Source organism: Polyodon spathula, chromosome 59 (assembly GCF_017654505.1).
Source record: "Polyodon spathula isolate WHYD16114869_AA chromosome 59, ASM1765450v1, whole genome shotgun sequence".
Classification (NCBI taxonomy): Eukaryota; Metazoa; Chordata; class Actinopteri; order Acipenseriformes; family Polyodontidae; genus Polyodon; species Polyodon spathula.
This window is the reverse complement of record NC_054592.1, coordinates 497,105-524,905: the sequence shown is the minus strand read 5'-3', so window position 1 is coordinate 524,905 and position 27,801 is coordinate 497,105. Positions and strand designations below refer to the sequence as shown.

Here is a 27,801-nt window from a genome sequence, read left to right as displayed (position 1 = left end):
ATTTCACTTTTGCAAATACAAACAAATGGACTGTTCCCACCCTTTACTTGCTTGTTTTATAACACTGCATTCATGTTAAAAGACACCTCGTGATTACACTGAAACGCGGCATAAAGACTCCAGCAGTGTGACAGTGAAGATAACGTGTGTGCACAAAGCTGCTATCCTTGTTGAGATTCCCCTTGTAGAAGTACGAGATTGATGCGATCCTAACAGCAGCCGGTGCCCGCGTGTGCAAGCCCAATCTTACAGGACAGGCGCTGGTATACTGCTTGCACAGAAGACACTGACCAGTCTGTCTGCCATCTTTCCAATCCAGTTGGTATTATAGAGCCGAGCGCTATGGTCCTCATAATAGTTCCAGATGTAGAGGCAAGGCTTCTCGTGCAGCAGGGGAATACAACTGAAAGACCTGCAAAGCAGAGCGCAGCAGTTAATATAGCACGCCAGTCTAAACAACAGACAGAATTACCCTGGGAATTGGCATTGCATTCACATTACATGTACTGTGGGTTTTGTTACCAGTTAAGCAAGCATGACAGTAGTAAACTTTTTACAACAAAATGAAGGCAACAAATAAACAAACAAACTTGTCGTTCACTGAAGTCTCTTTGAGGCTGATTTAACTATGCTGAAGCGTGCAGACAACAGATCAGACTGGTCTTGATAAATGCCTCCTGTTAAGAGCCTCCCTCACCTGTCATACTCGGTTGACTGTGGCTTCTTGGGCTGAGTGACGGACTTGTCTCTGCTCCTAGGCTCCTCCACATCTACTTTCTCCAGCTCATCTTCGGAGCTCTCCATCAGCGGCTGCATGTCCTCTTTCAGCTCCTCCTTCGCCGCAGTCTTTTTTGATTTCACAATCACGTCGGCAGCCTTACCGTAGTTACCTGTTTAAAAAAAACACACAGTTTTTCTGGATCGCCAAGAAAGCACGTTTCCATCGTCTTTCCTTTTGCAAGGGAATGATCATTGCATTTCTCTTTTTTTTATGTTATTAACATTTCAATTCCACCAATGCGCTGGACAGAATGGAGTCCAGTTTTCCAGTGGCCTGTCTTTCTCCACCAGGTGAAGATAGTGGTCCATCTTTCTGCTCCTATGCCTCACTGTTTGTAATTGAATCCACCTCTAAGTGGAGTAACAGGAAGAACAAACACTGTATGCTTTCATACCGATAGAAAGCTCAAACGTGACTGGCTTGGAGCCAATGGAGGGGTCGATCATGGTGGCTTCAAACAGGGACCCGAACAGCAGGAACTCCTCCTTCTCACCCACGAAGTTCTGCAGAGAAACAAGCCAGTCGCTGCTTTATCAATGCTTAACATTCAAAACCTGGGGGGTTCTCAGTTCAGTCTGGGGGTGGGTGGGATTGAGTTTTAGTTATGCTGTTGTCATTCTTTAATAGAGGTGGGCAGCCTTGGTTTCACTGAACCAATTATTTTCTTAATTGGCCAACACTAACATTTCTTGCCAGGTCTTTAGCCATTGATGATTTAAAGATCCCAGGATTATGACTCTCCAAATCTCAACATTTTTCTGCTTCTAGGACCCCAATAACAGAACAGAACAATGCATGTATACAGGTCACTGCAAAGAAGATGCTTCAACAAGCTGCAGCAATGAGCATGGGGTGAGATGGCTGACCTCAGGCAGCGGGTGGATCTCTTCCATCTCCACAGTGACGGCGCTAGGCAGCTCCATGCTCTCCTCCTGCTCCGCCCCCTCGCTGCTCCCCTCCGGCGCTGCTTCTTCCTTCACTTTCTCCCTGGACTTCTTGCTCTTCTTCTTCAGCTTGAGCTTGCTCAGGGCGTTCTTCTTGGCCTTGGCTGCCTTGTTCTCGGTGGGGCTGGGCGAGTGGTACAGCTCCACGGACAGGGAGAGCAGGATGCGACCCCGGTAGAAGATGCCCTCACCCAGACCCTCGTTCAGGTCCCGGTGAATGTCCCGCAGGACCGAGTTCTGGGGGGAGCCGTACAGGTTGATCCAGGTGGGTCCGAATGTGGGGTGGAAGCCTGTGGAGCACAGGGAGCACTATAAGAGCAGTCACGTCACGCCCGCAATTTAGGGATTCTTACTGCTTAACTAGTGCATGACGGAATGACACTGTTGCTGATCGTCTCATGAATCTTATGAATATTCCTAGAGGTGTGCTGCTCTCACTCGTACTCAGAACTGCCTTTAAGAAGTATTTACAGACAGTTATTAAATAAATCCATTCATTAATGGGCTGAGTTCAAAAACAAGATAAGCTCAACTTTACAATTTAGTATCAAACAGCGGCAATTAACTCCAGCATTCAGTGTTTTAAAAGCCAACTGGAAGTGACGGCTTCTCATCTGGGGCTCTGGCATTTTTACTGACAATATATTCATGAATAGCTGATCATCTTATGAATCTTATAAATATTCCCAATAACTTATTTTCCACTGAATCAAGAGATTCTTTTGTAAGCGTTACCAGGAACCCAGTTAAGAGAAATGTTTCTTTTATTGTTAGAATCCTCAGTTTATTCCTCGGTTCATCTCTCTGAATTACCATTCCTCGTGGGGTCCGATATCTGCTGCAGGTCTAGGAAGTGCGTGGCGAGGGCCACGTCGCCGATGTTGGCGTCGTCCAGGATCTGCACCTTGATCCTCCGGGCGAGGGGTGGAAACTGCTCGATGAAGGAGATCTGCTCGTTCCACTCCGGGGCGTTGGTGTTGCTCTCCACGGACGTCTCTCCCTGGGGCCAACAAACACAAGAGCACAGGTTTAACCACAGCGGTTGAAAGGGAGACTCTAGCGAGCACAGGAATGCATAGCAGAGAGGGTGACGCGCAACTGAAAAGGGGGGGTCTCGAGAGAAAAAAGGCTTGGTAGATCTTTGATCAGTTTCATCAGGGAGCGGACTCAGCTGTTTGTTACCAATCAGTCATTTCTGTGAAATGCACTGCAAGAAGAAAACACACTTGAAATCACAGTGGTTCTGAGGTTTGATAAGAATTTAAGAGTAGGTGGATTACACAGTGGTATGAGGCTCTAATAAATAAATAAATAAATAAATGCATTTCTAAAGAAATATAATACAATGACCAGTTCTTTTTTAAGCGGTACCAGAACTGGTCTCCATAATATTTTCATATCATAAACATGTGCCCTATATAAAAAGGGTTTGTTTATTATCAATAACGACACTTGTGTAAACCTGGGTGTCGTGTCATAATGGCACTGCTTACTAATGCCTCAGTTACATGTAAATAACTTACCTGGTTATGTCCTTTATAGTATGTTGTCTACGTAATATACCAAATGATACGTAATTTGGCTATAAACATGTTTTTTAGGAAAGCATCACCCACATTATATACATGTGTATATGTATATATATATATATATATTTTATATATTATATATATAAAATCACTAATAAGGAACCCTAAAAACCCACTTCATTTTTAGCAGTGGGGAATAGACTAGACTGCTCCTTCATTTTTAGCAGTGGGTGAAGAAACAGGAGGCGTACCTGCTGCCCTGCAAAGGTGATCTGCACGTAGGGGTCGATGAAGACCTTCTTCTCCCCCATGATCTTGGAAAAGCTGCCCATGAACCCCGCGTTCATGCTGGGCAGACCCTCAGCCTTATAGACCTTGACAAGGAACTTAGCCCAGGGTCTCTCCGCCGGCATCCTCCTGGGTAGCATCAGGTTCCTGAGCAGAGAAGAGCAGCAGCTTCAGGATGCAGAGCAGCCTCACAGATTTCAAAAGAGCAGACCGGCACCCCCCCCCCCCCCCCCCCCCGTGATGTGGCTGCCCACTGCCCACACCCCGAGTCCCCGCTCACTTCTCGATGTCATCGTTCTGGCTGCCTGTCGTGGGGATGCTGGCCATGCCCATGCTGTCCCCCTTCGCCACGACGCTGACAGTGCCCTTCACGTAGCCCTTGATGCCGCTCCGCGTGTCTTTGGGATCGGTGAGTACTGCCCATTTCTGGTAAAACCGGTGATCTGAAAACAGGACAGAGAGGGGGGGGGGGGGGGGGGGGTTGTTCAATAACTGCTGTGTATCTGCAATGCAGTGTCCGCGGCTGGAGCGTGTGGAAAGCGAGGACTGTCTGTAATGCTAAACCCAAACATGACAGACCCACCCCAGCCCTCTCTTTTTAATAATAATGGAAACAGATGTTTGGAAAATGGTTTCACAGTATCTCTCTGCTACAGTAGACAACACAACATACAGTAATATGTGATTGTCAGGTTCCACAACCCTTATAGGAGTTTACATTGTATCTTTGCAGTTTTCCATGCATTTACTCTACTTTATCCTGCTTTTCCATGTTTATTATCATGCTTTACTATACCTCACTATCATTTATAATGCTTACCTATGCTTCTACATGCAGTAACTGTGCATTATAACGCTTTGCTTTGCTTTTAATGGAGTAAACGCTTGTAAGGGAGCTTCTGCAAACCTGGTCAATGCTGGCCAGGTAAGGGAGCGTCTGCAAACCTGGTCAATGCTGGCCCAGGTAAGGGAGCGTCTGCAAACCTGGTCAATGCTGGCCCAGGTAAGGGAGCTTCGGCAAACCTGGTCAATGCTGGCCCAGGTAATGGAGCTTTTACAAACCTGGTCAATGCTGGCCCAGGTAAGGGAGCTTCTGCAAACCTGGTCAATACTTGCCCAGGTAAAGGAGCTTCTGCAAACCTGGTCAATGCTGGCCTGGGCCCTGGTTGGCAGCTGAGGAGCCTCGCACACACTCACCAGGCTGATTGTAGACGGTGCTGATATCGATCTTGAATGTTCCCAACCAGGTGGGAAAGAACGAGAACCTCTTTTTATACGCAACCTGTTCAGAATAAAAAGACATGCATTTACACAGGGATCGAGCAACTGCAACCCCCAGAACATGAATCCGGATCACACCGTGCTGTCTGCATTACAGTATATCAGCAAAAGGACATTGTTACAGAACGTTAATTGTTAAGGGAATGCACAATTTTCAATGCCGTCTTGGACTTTATAAAAAAAATAAAATAAATTTGTCCAAAAATGTATAAAATCGCAGAAAATGAAGAAAATGAGAAACTTACTGAAATTTCAACAACTTTATCAAACAAAACCTCTTGGGGTTCCTGGAACTCGAACATAAAATTCTGAAAGAAAGAGAAAAGATGAGAAAACACAATAGGAGGCGGGTTCAAACACAATAGGAGGCGGGTTCAAACACAATAGGAGGCGGGTTCAAACACAATAGGAGGTGGGTTCACAGGTTCCACTTCAAGGTGTCAGTTCTTCTGTTCTGTGTTTGGTATCTGCAGTGTATTGCTGGTCTTTTCTTTGCCTGTAATGGGTTTCTGAATGGGTGTATCCACTATGGCAGAACTCTGCTTACTTCATTGTAGAAAGGACAGTTTGTTGACTTCTGTGTTGCTGTGTGTTTCTTCTCGTCCCCCACCTTCACGTAAACCATGGGGTCAATATTCACCCCGACCAGCTTCTGAGCCTCCAGCACATTCACGTTGATCTGGGACAAAAGAACAAGAGAGAGAGAGAGAGCACTGATACTGAAATAATCACACGCTTGAAACTTTTTAAATTGACCTCTGCTACAAATGGTTGCTTTTCCTTCCACTGAACAAGGCACCAAGTTACGTAAAGGTTCTGTGAAATGTGACTAGAGGTGTCAGTGTATCTAAGGTCCCCAGGCCTCAGTGGAGCAGGGGCTGTGTTTTGTTTGCTCTCTGCCTTACCTGGAAACTCTGCACTTTGGGTGTGGCAGTCAGTTCAGTCTTTGACAGGAATCGGCAGCGACTGTGAACAGAAAGATCAAGCAGCTAAAAGGCAGGGCAAGCATTGAGGGAACACGAGCAAGAGAAATCAGAGCCCTCCTGAGTCAGTCCAGACAGCCAGGGCATTGCCACACTTGTACCCTTACAAAGGTTTCCTATAGTAAAAGCATAGCTAAATGTGGTAAAGCATAGAGAAAGCATGGCAAAGTGTGATAAAGCATACAGAAAGCATGGCAAAGTATAGGGAAACACTGTAAAGCCCAGAGATGTATGGTAAAGCATATATATATAAAATTGCAAAATATTGTTAACTATGGCAGGTACCATGGGCAAAGCATAGGAAAACTGTCAATAGTAATAGAATTCCAAAAGACCTGCATACAAAAGCAGTATTGTTGGGGTTTCCAGTATTGCACAATAATCTATAGTTTCTAATGTGTCACTGCACCTCTTGATGTGTGTGAAGTTGATGTTTGAGAACTCGACTTCTGAAACATCGTAGTCGTCATCGTCGTCATCGTCCTCGTCCCCCTCCTCCCCCTCCTCTCCGCTCTTCACCAGGCTCTTCCCCAGCCGTCGAGCCTCGCGGTCCAGCTTGTCAGTGCGCTTCACCTCCCTCGTCCTGCCGGGACAGCAAGGGGGTCAGTAACACTGCAGCTCATTGTTTATAATCAGAATGTATACCTGTTCATAGAGTGACTAATAGCAGGTTTATTTATAGGCTGCATATAACTGCTAATAATGGATCCCAAAACTAGTGTTAACCAGGAGTTTACATGGATAAGCATCTCTAATAATAACAATAATAATAATAATAATAATAATAATAATAATAATAATAACAACAACAACAACAACAATACACGTTCTTAACATCCTTTGTGTATTATATGTTATTACATATTTAGAACATATCCTTAATGTAAAGTGAAATTCTGCACACAACACAATGGGACACTTCTCAAGCAGAACCACACTTACTTTGGGTCGAAATAGCCGACATTCTGTATAATAAGTCCAGTCCTGCAGGAGGAGACAAAAGGGACTACATTAGTGGGAGCACAATTGAATACACCAGGGGGGATCCCAATACAGGCAGAGCAGCATGAGGACAGGGCGGCACTGTGCAGACATACCCGTCATCTTCATCGTGGGAGGAGAGGAAGTCATCTTCCAGCCAGCCCCCCGCTGTGCCTTCCAGTGGCTGATACCGGATATCCAACTCGATGAAAACCTGTGAGAGAACGAAACCAGGCTCACTCAGCCGTGTAGCTTCACAGAATCATTCTGATATCACTGCAGAAATCTCATTGTGCACACCGTGTGAATAACACACACCTCGGGAATAAAGCACACCTCCCTCACGTATATGACATGCAGAAATATTCTATGATATTGCAGTGGCTTCCTCATATCTCAGAAGCTAAGAAGGGTCTAGTTTCACAAGGGGAAAAAAAGAGTCCTTTTTGTTTGTTAACGGTCAAGTTTTACATCCGGATAGCAATTGACAATACGGTACATAAAACAACAGCAGCGATTCAATTCACCTGAAAAGCAAAGAATTAGCATGCTTGTAAATATGAGGTAAAACAGTCTGGATTGCAATCTTAACCAGCAAAGAGAAAGACGCAAAATGAAAAGCGTCCCCACGCTCCACTGCACTGCAAAGCAGCAGCACACTGGGCCTGGCCTGCACACCAGCTTGGGATCTGACTCACAAGCGAAGAATGTTGTTTGACCACTTCCATGAGATCGGTACTATGCAGGGCATTCTGGATGCTTGACATACACAGAGAGATCCTCTTTCCATCAAGTTCATTTTATACATCTCTGCCCTGCAGTTTTTATCGCTCATCTCAGTAATACCGAAGTTCAATTTCTTTCAGTTAATTAAGAGGTCTGGAGGGAGCACTGTTTTCTAAGTGTATGAACCGTTCTTGCTTGTCTGGTGTACTGTCCTTCCCCCTCCTTTACACTTTTTTGTTTATCTGTTTTGAAGGTGATGTCATGTCTCCAGGATATGGGATAGGCAACAGCCTCTGTGACATAAAGAAAGCAAACACGATCCTGCAGGTGTACAGACTGAAGCCCGGAAAGACTTTGTGAGAGCTTGCACCCATCCCCCTCCTGCCTCCTGGGTTCTTTACAGGGACTCCAAGTGTGGGCTGGCAGCTTTGCCAAGTGTTACAGTTAATAGTTAGCACATCCAAAGAGCCTCAGTTTAACAGATGGCTCTCCGTGGCCAGTCCTCAAGTACTGCTAACAGTCCAGGGGTTTTTATTTTCAACCTGTTCCCTTCTTTTTTTGTTTTTATATTCTTCAATGGAGAGGCATATTCTGCCGACTAGAATAACACATTTTTTGTTCAGGTTATTTTTTTTTTTTTAACTTCTTAATATAACAGTTATATTATGTTTAAAAAAAAAAACTGAACAAAAAACAATGTTAACATCCCTCACTCACATCGGTCAGACTGTAGTTCTTGTCAGTAAGAGCTTCTCGGAGGACCAGCCTCCCTGCTGACACCAGGTGCTGCAGAGTGATCTCCAGCTTCCCCAGGAGCCTGTGGGAGAGGAACAGCACATGGGTTAAAGCAGGGTGCACTCCCCCAGCACGCAACACCCAGGAGAGGGTAACAGCAGCATTCACTCCCCCAGCACGCAACACCCAGGAGAGGGCAACAGCAGCACTCACTCCCCCAGCACGCAACACCCAGGAGAGGGTAACAGCAACACCCAGGAGAGAGCAACAGCAGGACTCACTCCCCCAGCATAACACACCCAGGAGAGGGCAAAAGCAGGACTCGCTCAGACAGTATAACACACTCAGGTGACAGTAATTTAGCCCACTGGCAATCCTTTCATTACCACCCACAGAAGGCTTCACCTGGTATACTTGCACTGCATTTTCCCACGCTTTAGCCCATGCTCATTACTACATGTTTACATTACCCTAAGCACGAAGCACAAAGCTTTTCAAAGCTCTCTGCTATTCTGCTGTGCTAGTGCTCTGCTTCACTAAGCTTTGCTCTTGACTGGGTCCCTGTGTCTGCTGTTCCATACCCACCTATTGCTGAAGACCTTGCTACAGTTGTAGACTTTGATTGTCAGCATCTCCTCTGGGATGAGCTTCCCATAGTGAGGCCAGGTGAATTGCTAAAAAGAGGAATTGAATATTTAGAGAGGTGTTTATCAAACTGGACCCTCGCAGTGTGCTTTCACAGTCCGCTGCTTTTTACTCTGAACCCACATCGGAAAATCTCAACAAGAACACTTTTGTCAGTATTTTTTCACAGTGAACGGTCACACTTTGATAGCGCCTCGTACAAAAAATCTGACAGCAAACTAATCAAATGGTGTTTAGTGGAGGTTAGGAATGAGAAGAGAGCTTGTTGGAGGGCAGGAAACTGCTGCATTGTAATTTCACCACTATACCTACTTAATGTGATATAACATGTAGTTAGAGACATCATGTAATTAGAAGGTCAAGCAGACAAATTCCTATGCTGCTGCTATTCCTTTTGTAAACATATGAACCTGTTTGACTGCTATTCACAATAAGAGATCTCACAGCCCTGTATTAACAGAGATCAGGTTTTCACTAGACCCTGAGCTGAATGCACATACTGTACGCTGTGCATGTTGGGTTTCATCTTGCTTTGCCCTGCCTGAGACCGGTGCTGTTCGAATCTGATCCCTAATCCCCTTGTTTGATGAGGCATTACTGACTGCAGGGGTGAGCTTTCCAGCTGTTCTTCTGAAAGGGATGTGGTCGTTAGGTCAACACAGCTTGGAAATGCTGAACCCAAACCACCACGACTCCTGGGTAGATCCTCTCAAAGAGATCGCGTTACCCAGAAGTCCTATTTTAAATTGCAGCACCATTTCTAAGGGAGGGTTTGCTTGGCTGGGTTTCTTTTGCCTGGCCAGTGTTTGTTCTGTGGTTGTTTGTTCTGTGTAGTGAAATACTCTGATTGCAGCTCTGTCCTTCCCATCCAGAGCTGGTGGGTTTGTGGGTGTGTGTGGGAGGACTCTCTCGTTTATTTTAGCCTTCCTTTGCTATACTTTCACTAGGCTTTACCACTAAGCTCTAGCTCACGCTTCTACTACACTTTTCCCATTGTCTCTCCCAGGCGACAGGGACATGTTAGAGTCTTAAATATATGTCGAGAACCGCCTGACTGTGCTGAAATATTCTCAGGAACTCAGCCAAAATAGAATTAAAAACAGCTCTGTGAGTTTCAGTCCAGCCCTCGTTTTTATATTATTTATTTAAACACAGGAATGTTACTTAGGAAACACCCAAATGAATGACTCAGCCATTACTGTATCAGATATCAAAAAGTGTTCAGAAACAGAGCCAGCGAGCAGTGGTCAGGATGACTGTGTTCAATACGAGCTGGGCACTGATAAAGCACAGAGTCCCAGCCCTTTAGTGACCACGGCACTCAGTGGCTTCATTGATAGCATTGTGTGTGAAGGGATTGGATTCCTCCGAGCAGCATTAACATAGCCCAGTCAGAGCTGGAACCTGTTAACCTCTGCTATATTAGAATCTCAACAACTATTCATAAACACCCAGGACTTCCTCAAGGCATTACAGATCAAGAATTCAATATATTACAATCAGCGCCGAAAGCTCTGGCATTGAGTAACTTTTTAATATGCAGAGAATCTACAGTTTGTGCACACACATACACACGCTCTGAAGTCATACATTTCACTGAGGAGGTTAAAGACCTAAAATAAGAACGCTTTGAACCTTCTAGAACACATGACAGATGATGCTTCAGCTCCAGTGCTCCGAAAGCGCCTGCGATCCTTCCTGCTGCCCACATGTTCAGAGCTGATGCTCAGCCTTGCTTCCAAGTGCACCAGCTGGTCAATTACAATAATGATCAGAGCTCTAATACTCCCTCCCTCTCTCCCACAGCAGCATCAACACTTGAGGGACCCGGAAAGAAAAATCTTTCAGTTCCATCTCCCTCCCTGTCAGCTCAATGACACGTTTCACTTGCAGGATGCAAATGCATTTTTACTGAACCTGGTTTAATAGGAAGTAACTTGAAAGCACTGGGATGCATATTCAGAGTGACTCAGTTATGAAAATTACAATGTGTGTGAAAGCAGGAGAGAGGAGTGTACAGAAAATTCATTAGCCATTAAACCACATTATACCTTTATTATTATTAATAAAATTAATAATAATAATAATAATAATAGGCTCCTGCAATACAGAGTTATAGAACTTAAAGGTATTTATAAGAAAACTTATAGTTACTTTATAGTGTGACTTGAAAAATTACACTAGCAATGTGCTATTAAAATGCTCAGTTAGACTTACAAGAAACAAAGTCAACTGAAAGCACATTTCTTGAAGTTTTACCTGAAAATGCTGATTTGGTGTTTGAAGAGATGAACAGTCATTAAAATATTATTGTGATAAAACTGTTAACCCTTCTTTATAATCGTCAAAGCCTTTACTAATACACACCTTTCACTTTAAAACTAAAGCATTTGACAATGCGACCACAGAACATCATGCATCTGACAATGCAACCACAGAACATCATGCATCTGACAATGTGACCCTGGAACATCATGCATCTGACAATGTGACCACAGAACATCATGCATCTGACAATGCGACCCTGGAACATCATGCATCTGACAATGCGACCCTGGAACATCATGCATCTGACAATGCAACCACAGAACATCATGCATCTGACAATGTGACCCTGGAACATCATGCATCTGACAATGCAACCCTGGAACATCATGCATCTGACAATGCAACCACAGAACATCATGCATCTGACAATGCAACCCTGGAACATCATGCATCTGACAATGCGACCCTGGAACATCATGCATCTGACAATGCGACCCTGGAACATCATGCATCTGACAATGCGACCCTGGAACATCATGCATCTGACAATGCGACCCTGGAACATCATGCATCTGACAATGCGACCCTGGAACATCATTCATCTGACAATGCGACCCTGGAACATCATGCATCTGACAATGCGACCACAGCACATAATCTGCTCTTGCACCTTACAGAAGAATCCCAGCGAGAGAAGCGCCTGTTCCACCCGCAGAGGAACAGTCCTAAGCACAAGCTTTCTTCTCAATGTACTTGTTTGTATGATTGTGTTTGAGTATCTTTTGATAACACCAGTGCGTATATTGTAACTAAATTAAAAGGACCGATCAGCCTTCTTCATTGAGCGCATTGTTAAATGAGACGCAATCACTGAATGCTCCATTCAAAAGGTATGCCACTTGTACAATGGCAGACAGGTTTCCAAGCTATGTGTGCCGTTGTTGACCAGATCAATTGTTCAATTAGATTTGCAGGCGATGTAGTCAAGGTTAAGCTCTGGTACCTGCTAAAGAAGTCAGTAGAAATCAGCACTGAGACAGATACTTACCTCATTGAATACAGCTTCGCTTTCACATTGCGTTTTCTTTATCCTGTGGGTGAACCCTGAAAACAAATAAGTAAAAATTAGGTGTTACTGTAGGAGTATTAAGTGTGAAAAAACCTCTAGAGTCATGGCAATGGAATTGAAACAAACAGCCTCTCTCTTAAGAAGACAAGAAACAGCTTTGGGTATACTCGGGGGCAAGACAAGAACAATGTTTAAACACAATGCTTACATGATAAAGAATATTGCCAACGGGCTTTGTATATGTAAGGCACATTTGTTTACTGTTCCCTGAAAAAAGTAACTATGGCTGATTTGCCTTTGCTTGTTTCTTTACTCACAGCATTCCAGCAACTAGGAAATTCACCTGCACAGTTTCCTTCTGCAAAACAAGGCCTTCAACTAAAGCTGCTTTTGCAATACAACAGCTTCTTCTCGCTTGAAGCCATGTTACCTAACCAGGATGCACTCCCAGTGTGAACAGGGTAAGGGGTTCCTTGAACCAGCCAGAGCGCTGATCTGTGACAATCAAGTTCCTGTCCTTTCTGTGGTGCAGTTCAAATTGAAGAGGCAGCCCTTTAACGTGCTTCAGCGCAGGGCATGCAGCAGAGACAAGAGGCATGACTGGGGAACGGAATGCGGTCCTACCTTCCAGCCAGGCAGTGCGTTTAGGGTAGTGATGCTCTGCTCCCGGCTTGTTAGGGTTAATGCAGTGGTATGCACAGTAATCCATCACATATCCAACTGCGGTGGGGTCAGAGTCAGGGCGGAGATGTAAAAAAGGTGGATGAAGGAATTCGGTTCTAAATGCCACTATACACAGCTGTAACAATTACTATATTCACACAATTATTGTTTTGGGATTCAGCTTTCATTAGAGTGCTCCCCTAAATCCCTTGTTAGAAAGATACAGGGTATTAATGCTTGCGACAGAGTAGCATTCGCTGCTGAGTGACAGGCAGGAGATCGAGATGGAGGTTGAGTGGATAGACCCCGCAGGTGAACAGAATTTATTTACATATCAGCACACTACCAGAAACGTCAGCGCATGGAGCACAGACAACAGAGTGGACGAAAACTTTGAAAGGATCTACAATCTCTCAACTAATCTTCTATGTTCAATAACAAACCAACGTTGCTGAAGAGGCTGATCATTGTCTATTCTTAAAAGAACACCACAAATCTTTACAAAATCTATTCTTTAAAAAAGATTCCTTAAAACAATTTTTAAAGTTTTGTGAATAGGGCCCTTTCTGTGTTTGAAAAACAAAGTGGGAACAAAGTTGGTTTTTTTGTTTTTTTTATCCTTCAATCTTATTTTAAGTGTGTCTGCAGTAGCATTAAATAAAGAATTAGAGACAAGAAGGCTTACCTCTGAATATCAGCTCCACTTGTCGGTCATATTTTCCAGGCAAGTTAGAGATCTTTTTCAAGTTGACAGCGATGGACATTTTGCTGGCGTTTACAAACTAGTTTGGATACAGTACTGTTCACTCCCAGGCAGTTCTCTGGTTTTTCATGTACTCTGCATTGTTGTTGTTTTACTGAAGGCCCCTGTGAGTTGCCTGCGCTCTAGCGTGAGTCGCGCTGGTACAGGTGTAGCTTCACAGAGGAATAGCGCTGATGCTGTGGCAGTGGAGGCTCACTCAGGCACGGGAGCAACGTTGCTTCTGGCGAGATCGACAGGTTGCACCGATTCAGAAGCTGACTCACCCAGCAGGTTAGGGCACAAGGAACTCCCTCTCTGAAGTCTGCTCAACCACTCCCACACAGAGCACGAGGAGGGCGGCCCAGGCTGCACAAGAAATTGCTTCACTGCTAATGGCAGGACCTGTCCCAGGCTAGGCAAATAAAACAGCTATTGACTCTGGGTTGAGAGCAACAGGGAGGGGTTTGTAGTTATCTGTATTGTACATTTGTTTAAAAAAAAAAAAAAAAAACCACACACAACACTGGCTTGATCCATTATGAGGAAATGATTGTATTATTTTTATTTTAGTCTCCACATTTAAGGCATGACTAAATGAAAGGAGGAGTCAAAAGATGAAAGAAAGCCCCAGTTTTTTTCATGCATTACCAAAGACCTCCTAGCCTTCTCTTTCATCTGCAAAAACTAGCAACCCAGTCTTCAATGCTGCGGAGCAATGCAGTCAAGATAAAAAGGCAATACTGATGTCTGCAAAGATGAGAAATCTATAGCACCCAGTACCAAGACAAAGTCAGTCACATTTTCTATCGCATGCTGTGAATTGATTAGTTTAAAGAATACATCTGCCAGGCAGTGAGCAAATTACTTAGTTGTTTCCAAGTTTGCCTCCGTGACACAAGAAAAACTGTCAACATTGAACAGAAATTGGGTTTTTTTTTGTTTTTTTTTTTTTGTTTTTTTAAAGAAAAACGCTTTAAAAGTTCTTGCATAAAACTTCACACGTTCCAACCCTACTGCTTCCTGCACCAGATGAGCGCACAGCTTTCTGGATAGTATCCATTGCCATCTACTGGTGGCTTGGTGTCATTACACATGGCATGCCCACACCAAATTTGCACAGCATGTCAATGTCATCCCAGTTAGCAACTACAACCAAGTGTGAATGTGCTTTTTATTGTATCTATTGTAACAGTAAATCTGCAGAGGCGAGAATCGAAGCACATTGCTGCAGGAGCCTCCTGGTGTTCCTGTGTTAAAATGACAAAACGAATACATGAAAGAAAAAGCCAAGACACATCTGAACATTGTTTTTGTTTTATTATACTATATATATATATATATATATATATATATTGTTGTATAGCAGCATTCTGTTGCATTCAAAGCAGGTTGTAAAACTCACTCACTACAGGGATGAAGCTTTCAAAATCAGAAACTTCATTTTATCCCTAATCCTTCCGAAAGGAAGTTCCAAAATATCCCAACCCTAAATCTATAGAATTTGCAAAAGCAGCACGGTCCTGGAATTCAAAAGCAAGTTAGTGCAAGCCATTCATTTCATACTGCTGGGCAATAATGAATAAGCACTTGCCTTGTGCCTCACTACTGTACATGCTGAATTTGCAAAAATCCAGGGGTGGGGTAAAGACTTCATGGCACCCTTGTATTGGCTACTCATCTGTTGAGAACAAAGCCACAAAATAACACTGCATGCGGAAACTGGTTTTATTTTAAACTGAACACCAGTTTGGATGCAACAGAAAATGCTTACATTCCCATCATCTGCCTCGCTAAGCCATAGGTTAAAGAAAGAACAGAAGCATATCTACGGCATATTCTGCAAGACATTAGATTTGTAAGTGGCATTTAAGCAGAATCTCTGCATTTTAAGAACAATGCATATCATTACTATTGTTCATTTTTGGTGCAAAAACTACTTGATATCAAAAGTGTGTTTGTACAGGAGATACTCAACAGAAATCTATGAATTACACTTGTTTTCCAAGAATGATATCAGAAAAGCCTTGCCCAGGTGCACAGCTCTCCTTCAGCCACTGCACTGTGTTTATACCACCAGAACAAGAGAACTAAAATCAGAAAACAAGGAAACTGCAGCAAGAGGCCAGGTACAGAACCACATGTTACTGCCATCCTGTACACCCAGCACCCTCGCTGTACATATTTAACAGCAAGCTCCTGTGCTGTTGGAGAGGAACGATCTCAGATAAACCAAGCTGCTACCACAGCGCTATCACAGGGAAAAGGGGGTTCATAACACTTTTAACCATTTGGGGTCCTGTGTTGGACCAGGTCCGACATAACAATTTTCCCTTTCCAGTCCGATGTCGGACCCTGTCGAACATCAACTAAAAAACGTAAAAGCACAGGTCTCTAGCCGTTTCAAGGCATATCTCATCGCCCCGTCCACTACAGAGATAACACAGACATAAAGGAGGCAGCTGCTTCTGCATCCAGCACTCAAAGAATATCACAGACATTTGCAGAGCTTTCTGGAGATTACAGTAATAAAATAATGACTTGGATCGCATTATTGAGGAGTTTGGTGATAAAACGAGTGATCAAGAGTGGATTTATCAGTATGCACGTCTATAAAGAGGTATGTAGAAAATACAGTGAATACGGGGTGGGGCTTGGCTGGAGATGCAGTACCAAGTGTCCTTTTGCCATTCAATGTCTTTTAAACCCATTTCACTCTGAAAAAAAAAAACTTTAAACAGCGCGTGTGAAAATAAATTGGACCTGACAAGTGCTGAATAAATGGACTGCAAAGAGTCTCAAGTGGTACAAACACAATGCAGAGGTTGCTGACACCCAGATCATAAGCATGCATTCAGTAATAAAGGTTTTTATTTTATTTTAACATGATTTTGCAGCCAAAGCCACACTTCACATGCACAGGCTACAATAAAACACAGTTTCACCTGCAAGAGCATGTGACGGACCGCCAGGACGGGAACTCTGAAATTGCGTTTCAGTGAACCCTGACCTATGGAATTGCAGTAAGGCTTAACAGTTCACTTTGGTACAAGATCCCTTATAGAGAAGTGCAAATAACTTGCATACATTGTCACACTGCAGTTTAAAGAAAAAGTATGAACACTATAAGCAGGTGCAGAATATACAGTTTGCAGATACTGGCATCACTGCAAATAGTTTACATACATTAAAAAAAGCAGGAAAAGCTTGGAAGTGCAATTGTTTACAGTGCACGCTAAGCTGATAGTCCTTTCTATTAGAAGTTCCATGAAAAAAACACAAAAACATGAATACAAGACAGAAATTTATATTGTAAACACATGTCTTTGTTAATAAAATAAGGACTGGCATTCTTTCGTTGAAACTCCAAAATGCATTTTTCTAGGACTGTAATACTCACATTACTGACCTATTCTGTTATATTGGCTTAATCTTTGTTATAATACAATTACAATTTTAAAAGTAGTACTTTTTTTTTTTCTTAAACTAAACAAAAATATCAAAAAAATAAGTGGCAACTTCCGGAATGAGATTAGGTCTAACAGGGCAGTGCAGCCCCTCCCTTTCACACAGGCGCTCCAGCGAGGAGGCAGAGCTGAAAGGAAAGGTCCTGCTCCTCTGGTTCAGGGGGTCACCTTCGCCTGAGGCTTCGGGGGCTGCACTGGAGCCAGCCGGCGCATCTTGAAGTAGGAAACAACCTGGCTGGGCACCTCAGCCAACACAGACTGGGCAAGGGCTTCCTTAGGGGCCTGGGGAAACGGTAAGCACAGGCACCAGTGAAGGGGGCTGCACAGCACAGCACTCACTACAGCATTGCCCCAGGACAAGCAAAACAAAAGCACCCTTCAAAAAGGGAACCGTTACTGCATTCAGCCATCAGATTGCACTTGATGTAAATATCCTGTACAAAAGAAATACGATCCACACAGTTGGGTCATTAGAAGTAAAGAGCATGATCATGCCTATTCTTTAAAGAGCACACACATTAGCAGTACTTCACAGAAGCACCAAATAATTAGCACAACAGGCACTAATCCACAACAGGCACTAATCCACAATAGGCACTCCTCAATTTTTTATATCATTGCATATAAATATAAGTTACACGCACACACACGTAAAGACGTGTCAAAGGACTCTGACTAACGCACACTATCCTGGTTTGCTACAGCAGAAGAGAGGACACGCTTACCTTCATGAAATCTCTGAAAGGTACAAACTGCACAATATCCCTGGCAGCACTCTCTCCAGTCAGAGATTTCAAAACACCGTTGTCTCCGTCCAAGAACTCCATGGCTTTGAAATCCGCCTCTCCCACCCCAATGATGATGATGGACATGGGCAGCTTGGAGCAGTTCACAATGGCTTGTCTGGTCTGGTCCAGGTCGGTGATCTCCCCGTCAGTGATGATCAACAAAACAAAATATTGCTGCAAGAAACATTTTTTAATTTAGAGTCGAGGTCAGCTTACGATGCCAAAGGCCTGTCTAACAGGGGGCAACACACACACACACACACTCCTGTATTTGTGGGGGCTTCTCATTGACTCACTATATTTTTATTTACTATTTCTAACTCCACTCAGATAAAACTCCATACAGGGTGAAAGTCGACAAAACGAAAGATTTTGGCACATTGATGGTAATACCTGCCTACACACACACGCACGCGCGCGCGCGCGCGCATGTAAAATGTTTTCCTACAGACAACCCCAGGCAGACAGGAGAGCTATCGTTTTATGTAACTAGTATTTTCTCTCCCGACGTGACATGACAAGACACAGCCTGTCCATTGTGAAACCGCATGTATGTCTCTTAATAATAACTGAGTCTCGACCAGGTGCACACTGTCACAGTACTTAGGAGTCCCAAGACCTTGCCTATAGAAAGGAATACACTCTGAACTTACACCTGCTGTGTTCTGCTGTGCTCCTCCAGACGCAATCCTGGCTACGTGGTTTATGATGGGGGAGAAGTTGGTTGGTCCGTACAGCTTCACTTGGGGTAAAGCTGCACGATAGGCTTCCACGACACCAGTTATGCCTGAAATACAGGTTACAATACAATATGCCTGAAATACAACGTTTACAATACAATAGTTTCTTGTGGTGGTAGTAACACTAGAGTCTCTAAACATTACCACATCCTATAATTATACCTGTTACTGCTGAGCCAAAGACTAGCTTCTAAAGACACGCTAATAAGAACACATGTTTTTTCTATATTTAAAATTACATAGGTAAGAATTTACTGCATCTAAAATGAATGAAGCCGTTTACCTTGGCAGTAAGGGCTGCTGGGGTTGAAGTTGAGTGGAAATTCATGAGACACCTTGAAAGGAGTGGACGCTATTAGTATTTACTGGGAACACTCCCACCTACCCCATCCCCTGAACACCACAATAAGGACGTCTCCTACAAGAGCAAGTCTTACCTTAGAGTCCGGTGGAACACAGGCTCCAAACCCAAAGGCAGGGAACAGTTTATCTCTGCAAAGCAAAACAGAGGAATATTGTTTCAACCAACTCGAGCTAAAAACTCACTTTTTCTTAACTGGATTATAATTCTCAAACGGTACAGCAGTGTCAGCTGCATAATTCATTCAAATACTGACGTGTTCTTACGTGTCATAATCTTGAATCACCTGTCCCACAGCCCAGAGTGCTGTGAGGTACTGGTTCATCCCACTGGGACTCATGTAGTGCAGGGAATCTGGGGATCTGGGATCCCCATTGGACCCGGTGAAGTCAATACCAACCTGGAAGAAAAACAGACACCAACACACCAATCAAAAGCTACTATGTGAAGAGAAACGTTAACTATGTGAATGCCAAAAACAGCAACGGCAGAACATACCGTGAAGTTAATTTGGCACCCTCCCATGACGTAATCCAGGAACGAATACTCAGTTTCAATCTGTTTAAAAAAAAAAAATACACGTATAATTTTAAACTCATCACAAGAAGAATACTCATATTTAGTACCTGTATAAATCATTTGCTTCTTTTTCCACTGTCATCTGCCAGTAACAGTAGAGCAGGCATGCCAGTGAAGCTGGTGTTTTTTTAAAGACTAGTTACACATTACATACAGGGCTCATCAACAGCATGTGGAACAGGCTGCAGTACCTCTGAAAGATTAGTGTTTAAAGCTACAGACAGCTGCCTGAGGATGCAAGACCAAAAAAGAGTAAGCTTAATGTCATACCATACAAGACTTTATCTTCACAACTCCAGAGTTTTTGTAACTTTTTTTCTTCTGTTTCTTCTCTGGGTGAATGCAGTCATACTCAACCTTTACAGAGACGGGTAAAATAAATATTAAATTAATTTCTGCCTTTAGTAAAAGAAGAAAACAACACACAGGAACACAAGACTTATTAACAGCACTAATGAAACCAAGATGATATAATCTTACAAAGAAGTGGGGGAGAAAGGTAGTGAAGTGACAGTTCTCTTTGAAATGCTTATTGGTCAGAACTGTTCGAGCTGAATCAACACGTGGATTAGTTCTTTAAACAGTGCATGGTTCGAGCCCGTTTTCCTGTTTCTTTAATTCTGAATTAACCATAAAAGTGAATTTTAGGGCACACCCAGTACAGACCCCAGATGGGTAACATGCAGTATAAATTGAGAATGTCTGTGTATTTCTGTGCAGAAAACTGTGGCAGTTTTACACCTCAACCAAACAGCTGAGCCCAAGAACACAAGCATGACATTTAGTTTCTTTTTTTGGGGGAGAAAAAAAAAAAAAAAGAAATTCGATCTCACCGGTGAGCCAAGGCTTGCTTTCTGCAGTTCTGCTGCATTAGTTTCAAAATTGCCAATCAGGTCATGAGATCCATCGCTATCATAATCAATGCAACTGACCTGCAAAGGGAAAAGAGAGGCTCCAGTGAGAAAGGGGTTAGCACAGGGAGACAGGGAGCTTGTTCACTGCTCAGTCTTTCGCTGCAAATAGCTCTGCTGCTGTGGTTGTGTACCCTCCCCTATCAACTCAGAGCTGGGGTCTTCATCCTTATCATAACAAGCCAACTGACAGCAAAACAGACACTGCAGGGAGTACAGGTGCCCAGTCAGAGGCAGAGCACTGATCACAGTACAGTAAAATGTTTGCTTCACTGTTTTGTGTCAGCTTTTATTTTGTACTTTAGATCCAAAAACATTACATGGCAAGTATTTCATTCTTGCTTGAACGTGACTGACTATGGCATGTTAATTAATGAAAATAACTCAGTAAGCTTTGCATAAAAATGTATACATCTGAAGTATGTGATGGCACTGTATTCCAAAATGTTCAGGGTATGGAAGACTGCAACTCATCCTACCTTAATTGGTTTGTTCAAGTCACTATTGCAGAATGTTTGAAGAGAGACTGAGAACTTTTTCCAGGAAGGATTCAGGTTGTTTTTGATCACCTTAAAATAAAAATTTTGAACATGCGAGAATTAACATGCCTGCTTGTGTATCGAAGCATTTCACAATGACATCAAACTTCATACAGATCATCCACAAATATGAATCTTCAGAATAAATGAAACAGCTTTCTTGAAATTCTAAGTTAGGGGCGTTTCATTTGCCTGCAGAAAACGATGGTGTGGTTAGCCAAAAGCCCAACACCAGGAACGCATTGCCCATTCTCAGTTCAGAAATAAAATGATTACAGGTAGTACTTCCAAACCTCTGTTCTGTGAACCAGTTGCCACTTGCCATCTTCCCCCTGCTTAGAAAACTCCAGGAATGGATCAGATTTGCCAAAAAGGTCCTACAAAAAAAAAAACCAATAATAATAATAAAAAATTAAAAATTAAAACACAGTCAGGGCATGCAATAGACACAGACTCCATACACCTTTAGGAATAATAAGCTAGCAAGTCATACCAATGCCGACGGTAATTGCACTGGACTTCCCCACTTGCACTCAAGCGGTGTTGAGCATTTCTCGTCAGCATGCATATATACACTGCTTCACTGCAGTATAAGGTGAGAGATACCTTCTTATCCAGGCTTCGAGCTTCCACTTCCAGAACAATTGCCCTGTTATCGCTGATCTCTTCTGCACCAATCTGCAATCGAAGCACGCATCAAAATACAGCTTACAAACAAAAGGATGCATGTGCAGGTTTTTTGAAAAGCAGCAGCAATGCAACAGAAAACAGTTTACTGGCATCCAGTGATGAAATAGTTAAAAAAAAAAATAAAAAGAATTGTAATTATTTACTTCATAGTAACTTCTGCAAACATATAATGAATTACAAAACTACAGATCTCATTTCACCAGCAAGAGGTTTTCAGTTACAACTGCTCTTAATCCCTTAAGGTACACAAGGATTGAGTGGTTGTTCAAACTGTTTCTTCTCAATTCACTGGAGTGACTCAAGCATCAAGGAGGAGGAGGAGGACATTGACCAGATCCAACCAGTCAGTACATTTTAACCCTTGTTTTGTGCACCTCATTGCAAGAAGGGTCGCATTATTTTCATTTGTGGGACACACGTCCCTTGTAGCTGAAAGGGTTAACCACAAACAGCGCTCCCATATATCTGCAACAAGAAAAGGCCACGAATGAGAAACTCCAACCATGAGCAGTAGTGCCCCCGTGACAAGTCTGAATGAGAGCTGCTTGGATCTGCCTTATCCAGAGCATTAAGAGTTTCATAAGCTGGTAGTTATTATAAACTGAAGCCTTACAGTGATCATGCCTTTACCGGCAGGCTTTCCTTTCTTCAACTCCAGCGGCCTGATGAGCTTCCGACTGGACACAATCTAGAATTGGATATAAATCTCATCAGTACAGGAAACCCACTGAAACATCCAGTCCCAGAGGAACCTGAACGCCAACAGCCATGCTAGCCATATGAAACAAACCTGAGTCTTTACTGGAGTCGCCTTGGGTCAATTATTTTTTTTTTTTATAACTATCTGTATTACATTTTTAAAATGACAAGCGTGCAATCTTACAATCCAAACATATTCTCAAATATACAACTAACATTCATGCATGCTTAAATCTATACCCACAAGTCACACCTTCAGACAATTATTACATAGTAGGAATAAAATAGTACGATAAAAATATTGCATTTTCTTTCAGAAGTCACTGTAGTGAGCTGACAGTAATAGATCACCTCTATTTCTGAAAGTGATTTATTTTGTTGCATTGTGTTTATTTAACTTGTTTCCATTAACTTACCTGCCCAAGTGTACACTCAAATCCTCCCAGATAGTCATCGTCACCCAGGTCCACAGAGCTGTTGTCTATGTCATAGACTCCAAACTTGAGCTTCTGCACCTTCTCAAAGAAATAATCCACCCGCAGCTTCTTCGAGAACTCAGGACTCTGGCAGTTCTTCACTTTCTCAGTTCGGTCCAGCTGTTGCACAGCAACACAAGCTTAAAGCATGCTGTTTGTGGGCTGCTTTCAAAAAGTCAGCTAGATTACACAGTCCTGCATATCACATTGCTCTGAATTATACCTATAGTATATATACACTCACCCCAACCACAAAAGAACTTTCACTTTTAAATAGGTAAATAAAAACTTTAGCTTTCATAACAAAAAATAATAAATCTTTAAAGATAAGCACTGAATAGTAATATTCTTGGCGAATGCCTTATTGTTTGCAAGCGAATCATCATGCAAGCCACGCAGTGACCACTTTAACCAGGTGGTAACGCACGAACATTAGCCAGTGGCACAGTGCCGCTCCAGTTGAAACGGTGTAAACAGGATCGCCCATACCTCGACCCACTTGTCTTCTCCTGTGCTCTGCAATAGCACGCACAGCGGGTCTGACTTTGACCCCACATCTTTGTCAATCAGATTTTGACATGAAATCGACAGCTCCACCTTGGTTACACACTGCACCGCCATCTGAAAAACAGAGGAGAGAAAAACACAAACAAAATGAAGAATGCAGTTTATATTCATCCTGCACAACGCATGCATTTAAAACGTGCGATGGTGTTTCGGTGCCCCCCCCCTTCCCCCTGCTTTAAAGGGAGTGGTCTTTGAAAGCAGTTAGCAGAGCACAATGCAACATGTCCTAAACTCATTTAACAAATCAGCACTTGCAATGCAAATACCCCTTACTGCTAAATGATTTGCTGTTAAGCGGTAAACAAGGCTTTAAAAAACTCCAGATCCCACAGCCTCCTCACCCCACAGCCTCCTCAGCGCTCGGCTGCAGGGTATTACTCAAAAGTTTAGCCCAAACTGGTTTTACCTTTATGATTGGGAGCGTTTAAAAGGAAACCTTTTGCACATTCGGTTGTTTGTTTAAGTGTAAACACACCTCAACGGTGCTCTTTTATCTAACACACACAGACTGGTATTCATCACATGCAGTACAGTACTAAACAGGCACTACGGAGCAATCCCACAGACACCATCTGAGGCACCTCCCCAGTCTCAACTGCATTGCCTGGTCAGAAAAAACCTGTTCTTACAGGAAGGGAGGAATAGACAACCAAAGAGCAAATAAAACGACTGGCTGAAATGCCAACAAAGAGCAGGATGCTGTTATTCTCACTGCCCCCTTAGTTCAAATCACCTGGACAGTGTTTTCAATTGGAGCTCATGAAAGCCTGAAAAGGCATCTGTTATTTATTTTATATTGTGTTCAATTCCGTTGATCAACCACAGTCTGTGCACTTTCATACTGGGCAAGTAAAAGCCGTTGAAATCGGTACGCAAATGCAAGTCATGAGAACAGCTAGCTGTCCCATCTTAAAAGAGGAGTTTGTAAAGAAAGCAGATGCATTCTTTAGAAGATAAACGCATTGTACAGGAAGTTGTTATGATTTGTCAAAGCCACACACACTCTCTCTTTCTATAAAGAGAAAGTCCAGTAAGCAGAAGATTAAAATAACAGGAAGTTAAGCATATCTTATTTAAAAGAGTGTGATGTACAAATAGCGTAAATCAAATGCCACGGAAATATTCAAAAGGAGTGTGTGAGACATTACAGTTCTCTCGTTCTCGTAAGGTCCACACTTACAGTAATAATAAAATACAAATAGAAAGGAAACAAGTCAAAAAGCGGGGAAGGCGTGGACCGCAGGAAAGTTACAGACGAGATTCAAATCCGTCGCCTTTGCTTAGGGCGGGATTTGCGGACAGATCTACAAAAACAAAAAAACTTTAACCAAAAGAGTTGAAAATAAAGAGTCAAGGAATAATCTTTAGGAGAGAAGTAAATAAAGTTTCGAGGCCTATTTTCTTCAATCGTTTATTTTGTTCTGACGCAATCGTGCAATCTCCACCCAAAAAGACGTTAGTTTGTCTGCCGTTCACTATTACAGTACGAGGCTAGTGGCCTAATACAGATGCAAAAACAGAAAACGTAAAGATAAGGTATTTGTTCGTTTAAAACACCACATGCAATCTAGATCTTACCTATGCAAATGCTACAAAGATCAAGCAATTCGACAAGCCGCCTGGACCGGAGAAAAGCAGCCACTGATTACCGCCGCAGAGTAATGCAAGCTGAAACAGAACTCAACTCTGCACAGCAGCCGAGCGAAGGGTGTGGCAATCCCGCCCCTGCTTGTACGTTCACATTGATTGGCTGCAAACGAACAATATGAACACTGCTATTCGACCAGTAGGGATGTCAGTTAAACTCTGACGGTATCCCTGCACTGCAGCGCCAACCCCCAACTAAGCAGACTCAGCTAAGAAAAGCAGCCTCGCAGTCCAGCCAGACATGAGTCTGCAAAACCCGCTCTGTTTGCAAGACCTCACACGAACCTGCCTTTATTGCATGCATGCTTCCAAAATACGATCGCCCATACTGCATTTATTTAAATAAACAAAAAATCCCCCGTATATTCAGTAACATCTGACAAATTAATATTACACACAAACGGATAATCATTAACAATATTAAGTTTGTGAATAATGAAACTAACCGCCCAGTAAGTTCTTAAGACACCTCTGTGTGTAGCGAGTTTGTCGTCGCCACTGGTACGAAGCAGATGAGCGATTATCACCACATCGTTACGCACAGCCAATACAAAACGTCAAATCACCAAAACTGGACCATATAACCCCAACATACACAACGAATTTATAGCAGAGGTCAGAATTACTGTACCTGCCTTTCTCCACTCTCCAGCAGTGGCTGGGTCACGTAGTCCAATGTGCAATGTATTGAACTGTTAACCCTAGGAATCGCCTTGCCAAACCACAATGAGAGGCGACATCTCGACCCCACGGGAGAATCACAACTTACAAAATGCAAAACAGGTACACACTAAAACACACAAAAATGCACAACTCAAAACCCAGCTCTCAGCAAACATAAATTACACAGACAAGACACGTGGCTTCTTCATCTCTGGGGTCTGCAAAGTGTTTGGTAGCCACTAGTGCAGGTTACCAGGAGGTGCTTCAAGCCTATGCATGCTTATTTGCCCAATTTAGCTGTCTTGATTGTCACAGTGAGAACTCTGTCGCTAATTGATATTATTAAATAGGAAGGTGTCTGCTGATGCCTATACATTCATAAATTAGTCTAGTGTCCAGAAGAGTAAAGCATATGCATCTTCAAATCGACCCCAAACTGCTACTAGCAAATACCACCATACCCATTCTGTCATCACAATTGCTCCAGCATGTCACAACAGTGGTGCATTTAATAAAATGTGTAAGAAACAAGACACATGCGTGAATACATTCCCATCAGAAGCGTCATATTGCCAAGGTTTCTGTTATCAAAACCGAACAGAAGCTTTTCCTTTGTTGAATGCCACCAGGTACATCCCACAAGCGTAGCCGATTAACTGAAGAGGCACAGCTTTGTGTACTGTCTTAAAACTAAGGGTTAACTTTGTTACTACTTGCAACAGGACCAGCACTGTATCTATATAAAAAAAAAAAAAAAACCCTGGTGGAAGTGAATTCATATTTTTTAAACAAACCAGCAAGCTAAGGGCCCTTTTCATAAGACTGAGCAAGTTTCAGCAACTCACTAAAAAGTAACTGCAGTAATAAATTAAAAAAAAAACACATATCTGTATATAGTGGAAAACTCTTGGGCAATTGTGCAACTCGCTGCTTAAAGGGCAGCATTTAACACCAGATTGATGGGTACCAGTCTTTGAAAGCAGAACCCTGCTCGACTGTTACCAGTTGCAAACTTCCAAAGGCATACATGTCTGCACCTGTGGTGCACACAGCTGAACAAACACTTTTACACAAGCTAAAACACTAACATTTATGAAAAATCCAGCCCTACCTGCAGCACAATCCCAATGCCAATTTACTTGCATGTCGGATTTGGTGTTTGATCATGTCAGGTGCAAAGAAAAAATAAGACTTCATAAAGGCACTTCATACAAATTCCCACTGTGAGGACACACCTCCAAACTGTCTGCCAGAGTCCATTAATTATACTGCTGCTGTACATGAGGAAGACAACACAGAAGGCTGCCTGTCCATTGTGACAGGCACCAAGTAAAACTGCTGTAGGACCCCGAGTGGACATTTACTTAGTAAAGTCAATTGGGCATTGTGGGTCACACCCAGGCTACTGTACAGAACCCACACAGGCTTGGCTGAAGGAGTTTAGTTTCCAGTAATTCTGATCTGGTAGTCTTCGCTTTAGAGTAAAAAGGTCATGAGTTCAAATCCTGAGATCCCCACTGCACAAGGATGCAACAGTTTAACCCTCAAGACCACGACATACAAACTTTTTCAAGCAACTAAATCATAAAGGAGATGTTCAAGCAACATCACATCAATTCTGAATAGAAAATCATTGGTTTTACAGCTTTTTTCTTTATTCTGAGCTGCAACTCTAGATTTTGCTAAAGATGCAAGCGTGATGTTTATTCAGGTCCCTCTCCAAAGTAGACCCTTGTTCCTGGGGATATTATTTCTGGCAATGGAATAACTAGTAGCAGCATTAAATCAAATCTAGATTGTCTTTACATATGGTGTAAATTGTGTTTTTTAATTGCATTGTTACAATGCTGAATATAGTATATAAAGTACAGTGTATTTAGATGGAATTAAAGACCAAAAGATTATAGGCTCTATGTTGCTGCAAAACTTACTGTGCAGCATTATTGTACTGAAATCTGTAGTTTACATTTGACAATTCGTAAATCAATTGTATGTAAGTTTTCATACATGCACTGTGGAATAGAATTAAGAGCGCTTCCCTT

At 42.8% G+C, this 27,801-nt stretch overlaps 2 protein-coding genes across 2 annotated transcripts in view; both read right to left on the bottom strand.

Moving 5' to 3' along the window:
- Positions 1–13,961, bottom strand: part of fer1l4 (fer-1 like family member 4) — a 29,274-nt gene extending 15,313 nt beyond the window's left edge. The window contains exons 1-18 of the mRNA XM_041240095.1: positions 13,579–13,961; positions 12,210–12,265; positions 8,834–8,922; positions 8,231–8,330; positions 6,904–7,001; positions 6,749–6,790; positions 6,216–6,389; positions 5,729–5,789; positions 5,371–5,502; positions 5,069–5,131; positions 4,740–4,824; positions 3,823–3,985; positions 3,506–3,689; positions 2,539–2,725; positions 1,648–2,015; positions 1,176–1,284; positions 698–890; positions 292–412 (exon numbers count right to left, since the gene is read on the bottom strand). Of these exons, the coding sequence (XP_041096029.1) occupies positions 292–412; positions 698–890; positions 1,176–1,284; positions 1,648–2,015; positions 2,539–2,725; positions 3,506–3,689; positions 3,823–3,985; positions 4,740–4,824; positions 5,069–5,131; positions 5,371–5,502; positions 5,729–5,789; positions 6,216–6,389; positions 6,749–6,790; positions 6,904–7,001; positions 8,231–8,330; positions 8,834–8,922; positions 12,210–12,265; positions 13,579–13,657 (2,304 nt within the window). The 5' untranslated portion in view covers positions 13,658–13,961. The remainder of the gene's footprint in view (positions 1–291; positions 413–697; positions 891–1,175; positions 1,285–1,647; positions 2,016–2,538; positions 2,726–3,505; positions 3,690–3,822; positions 3,986–4,739; positions 4,825–5,068; positions 5,132–5,370; positions 5,503–5,728; positions 5,790–6,215; positions 6,390–6,748; positions 6,791–6,903; positions 7,002–8,230; positions 8,331–8,833; positions 8,923–12,209; positions 12,266–13,578) is intronic.
- Positions 13,962–16,371: 2,410 nt separating this feature from the next.
- On the bottom strand, positions 16,372–25,150 carry cpne1 (copine I). The gene is made up of 16 exons (XM_041240145.1): positions 25,028–25,150; positions 23,372–23,503; positions 22,823–23,002; positions 22,321–22,395; positions 21,624–21,695; positions 21,311–21,394; positions 20,958–21,047; positions 20,401–20,499; positions 19,838–19,924; positions 19,487–19,546; positions 19,255–19,388; positions 19,065–19,119; positions 18,911–18,962; positions 18,541–18,674; positions 17,825–18,061; positions 16,372–17,381 (listed from the first exon to the last, which is right to left on the bottom strand). The coding sequence occupies exons 2-16, from the start codon at positions 23,501–23,503 to the stop codon at positions 17,256–17,258; spliced, it is 1,617 nt and encodes a 538-aa protein (XP_041096079.1). The 5' UTR covers positions 25,028–25,150; the 3' UTR covers positions 16,372–17,255.
- Positions 25,151–27,801: the final 2,651 nt, after the last annotated feature.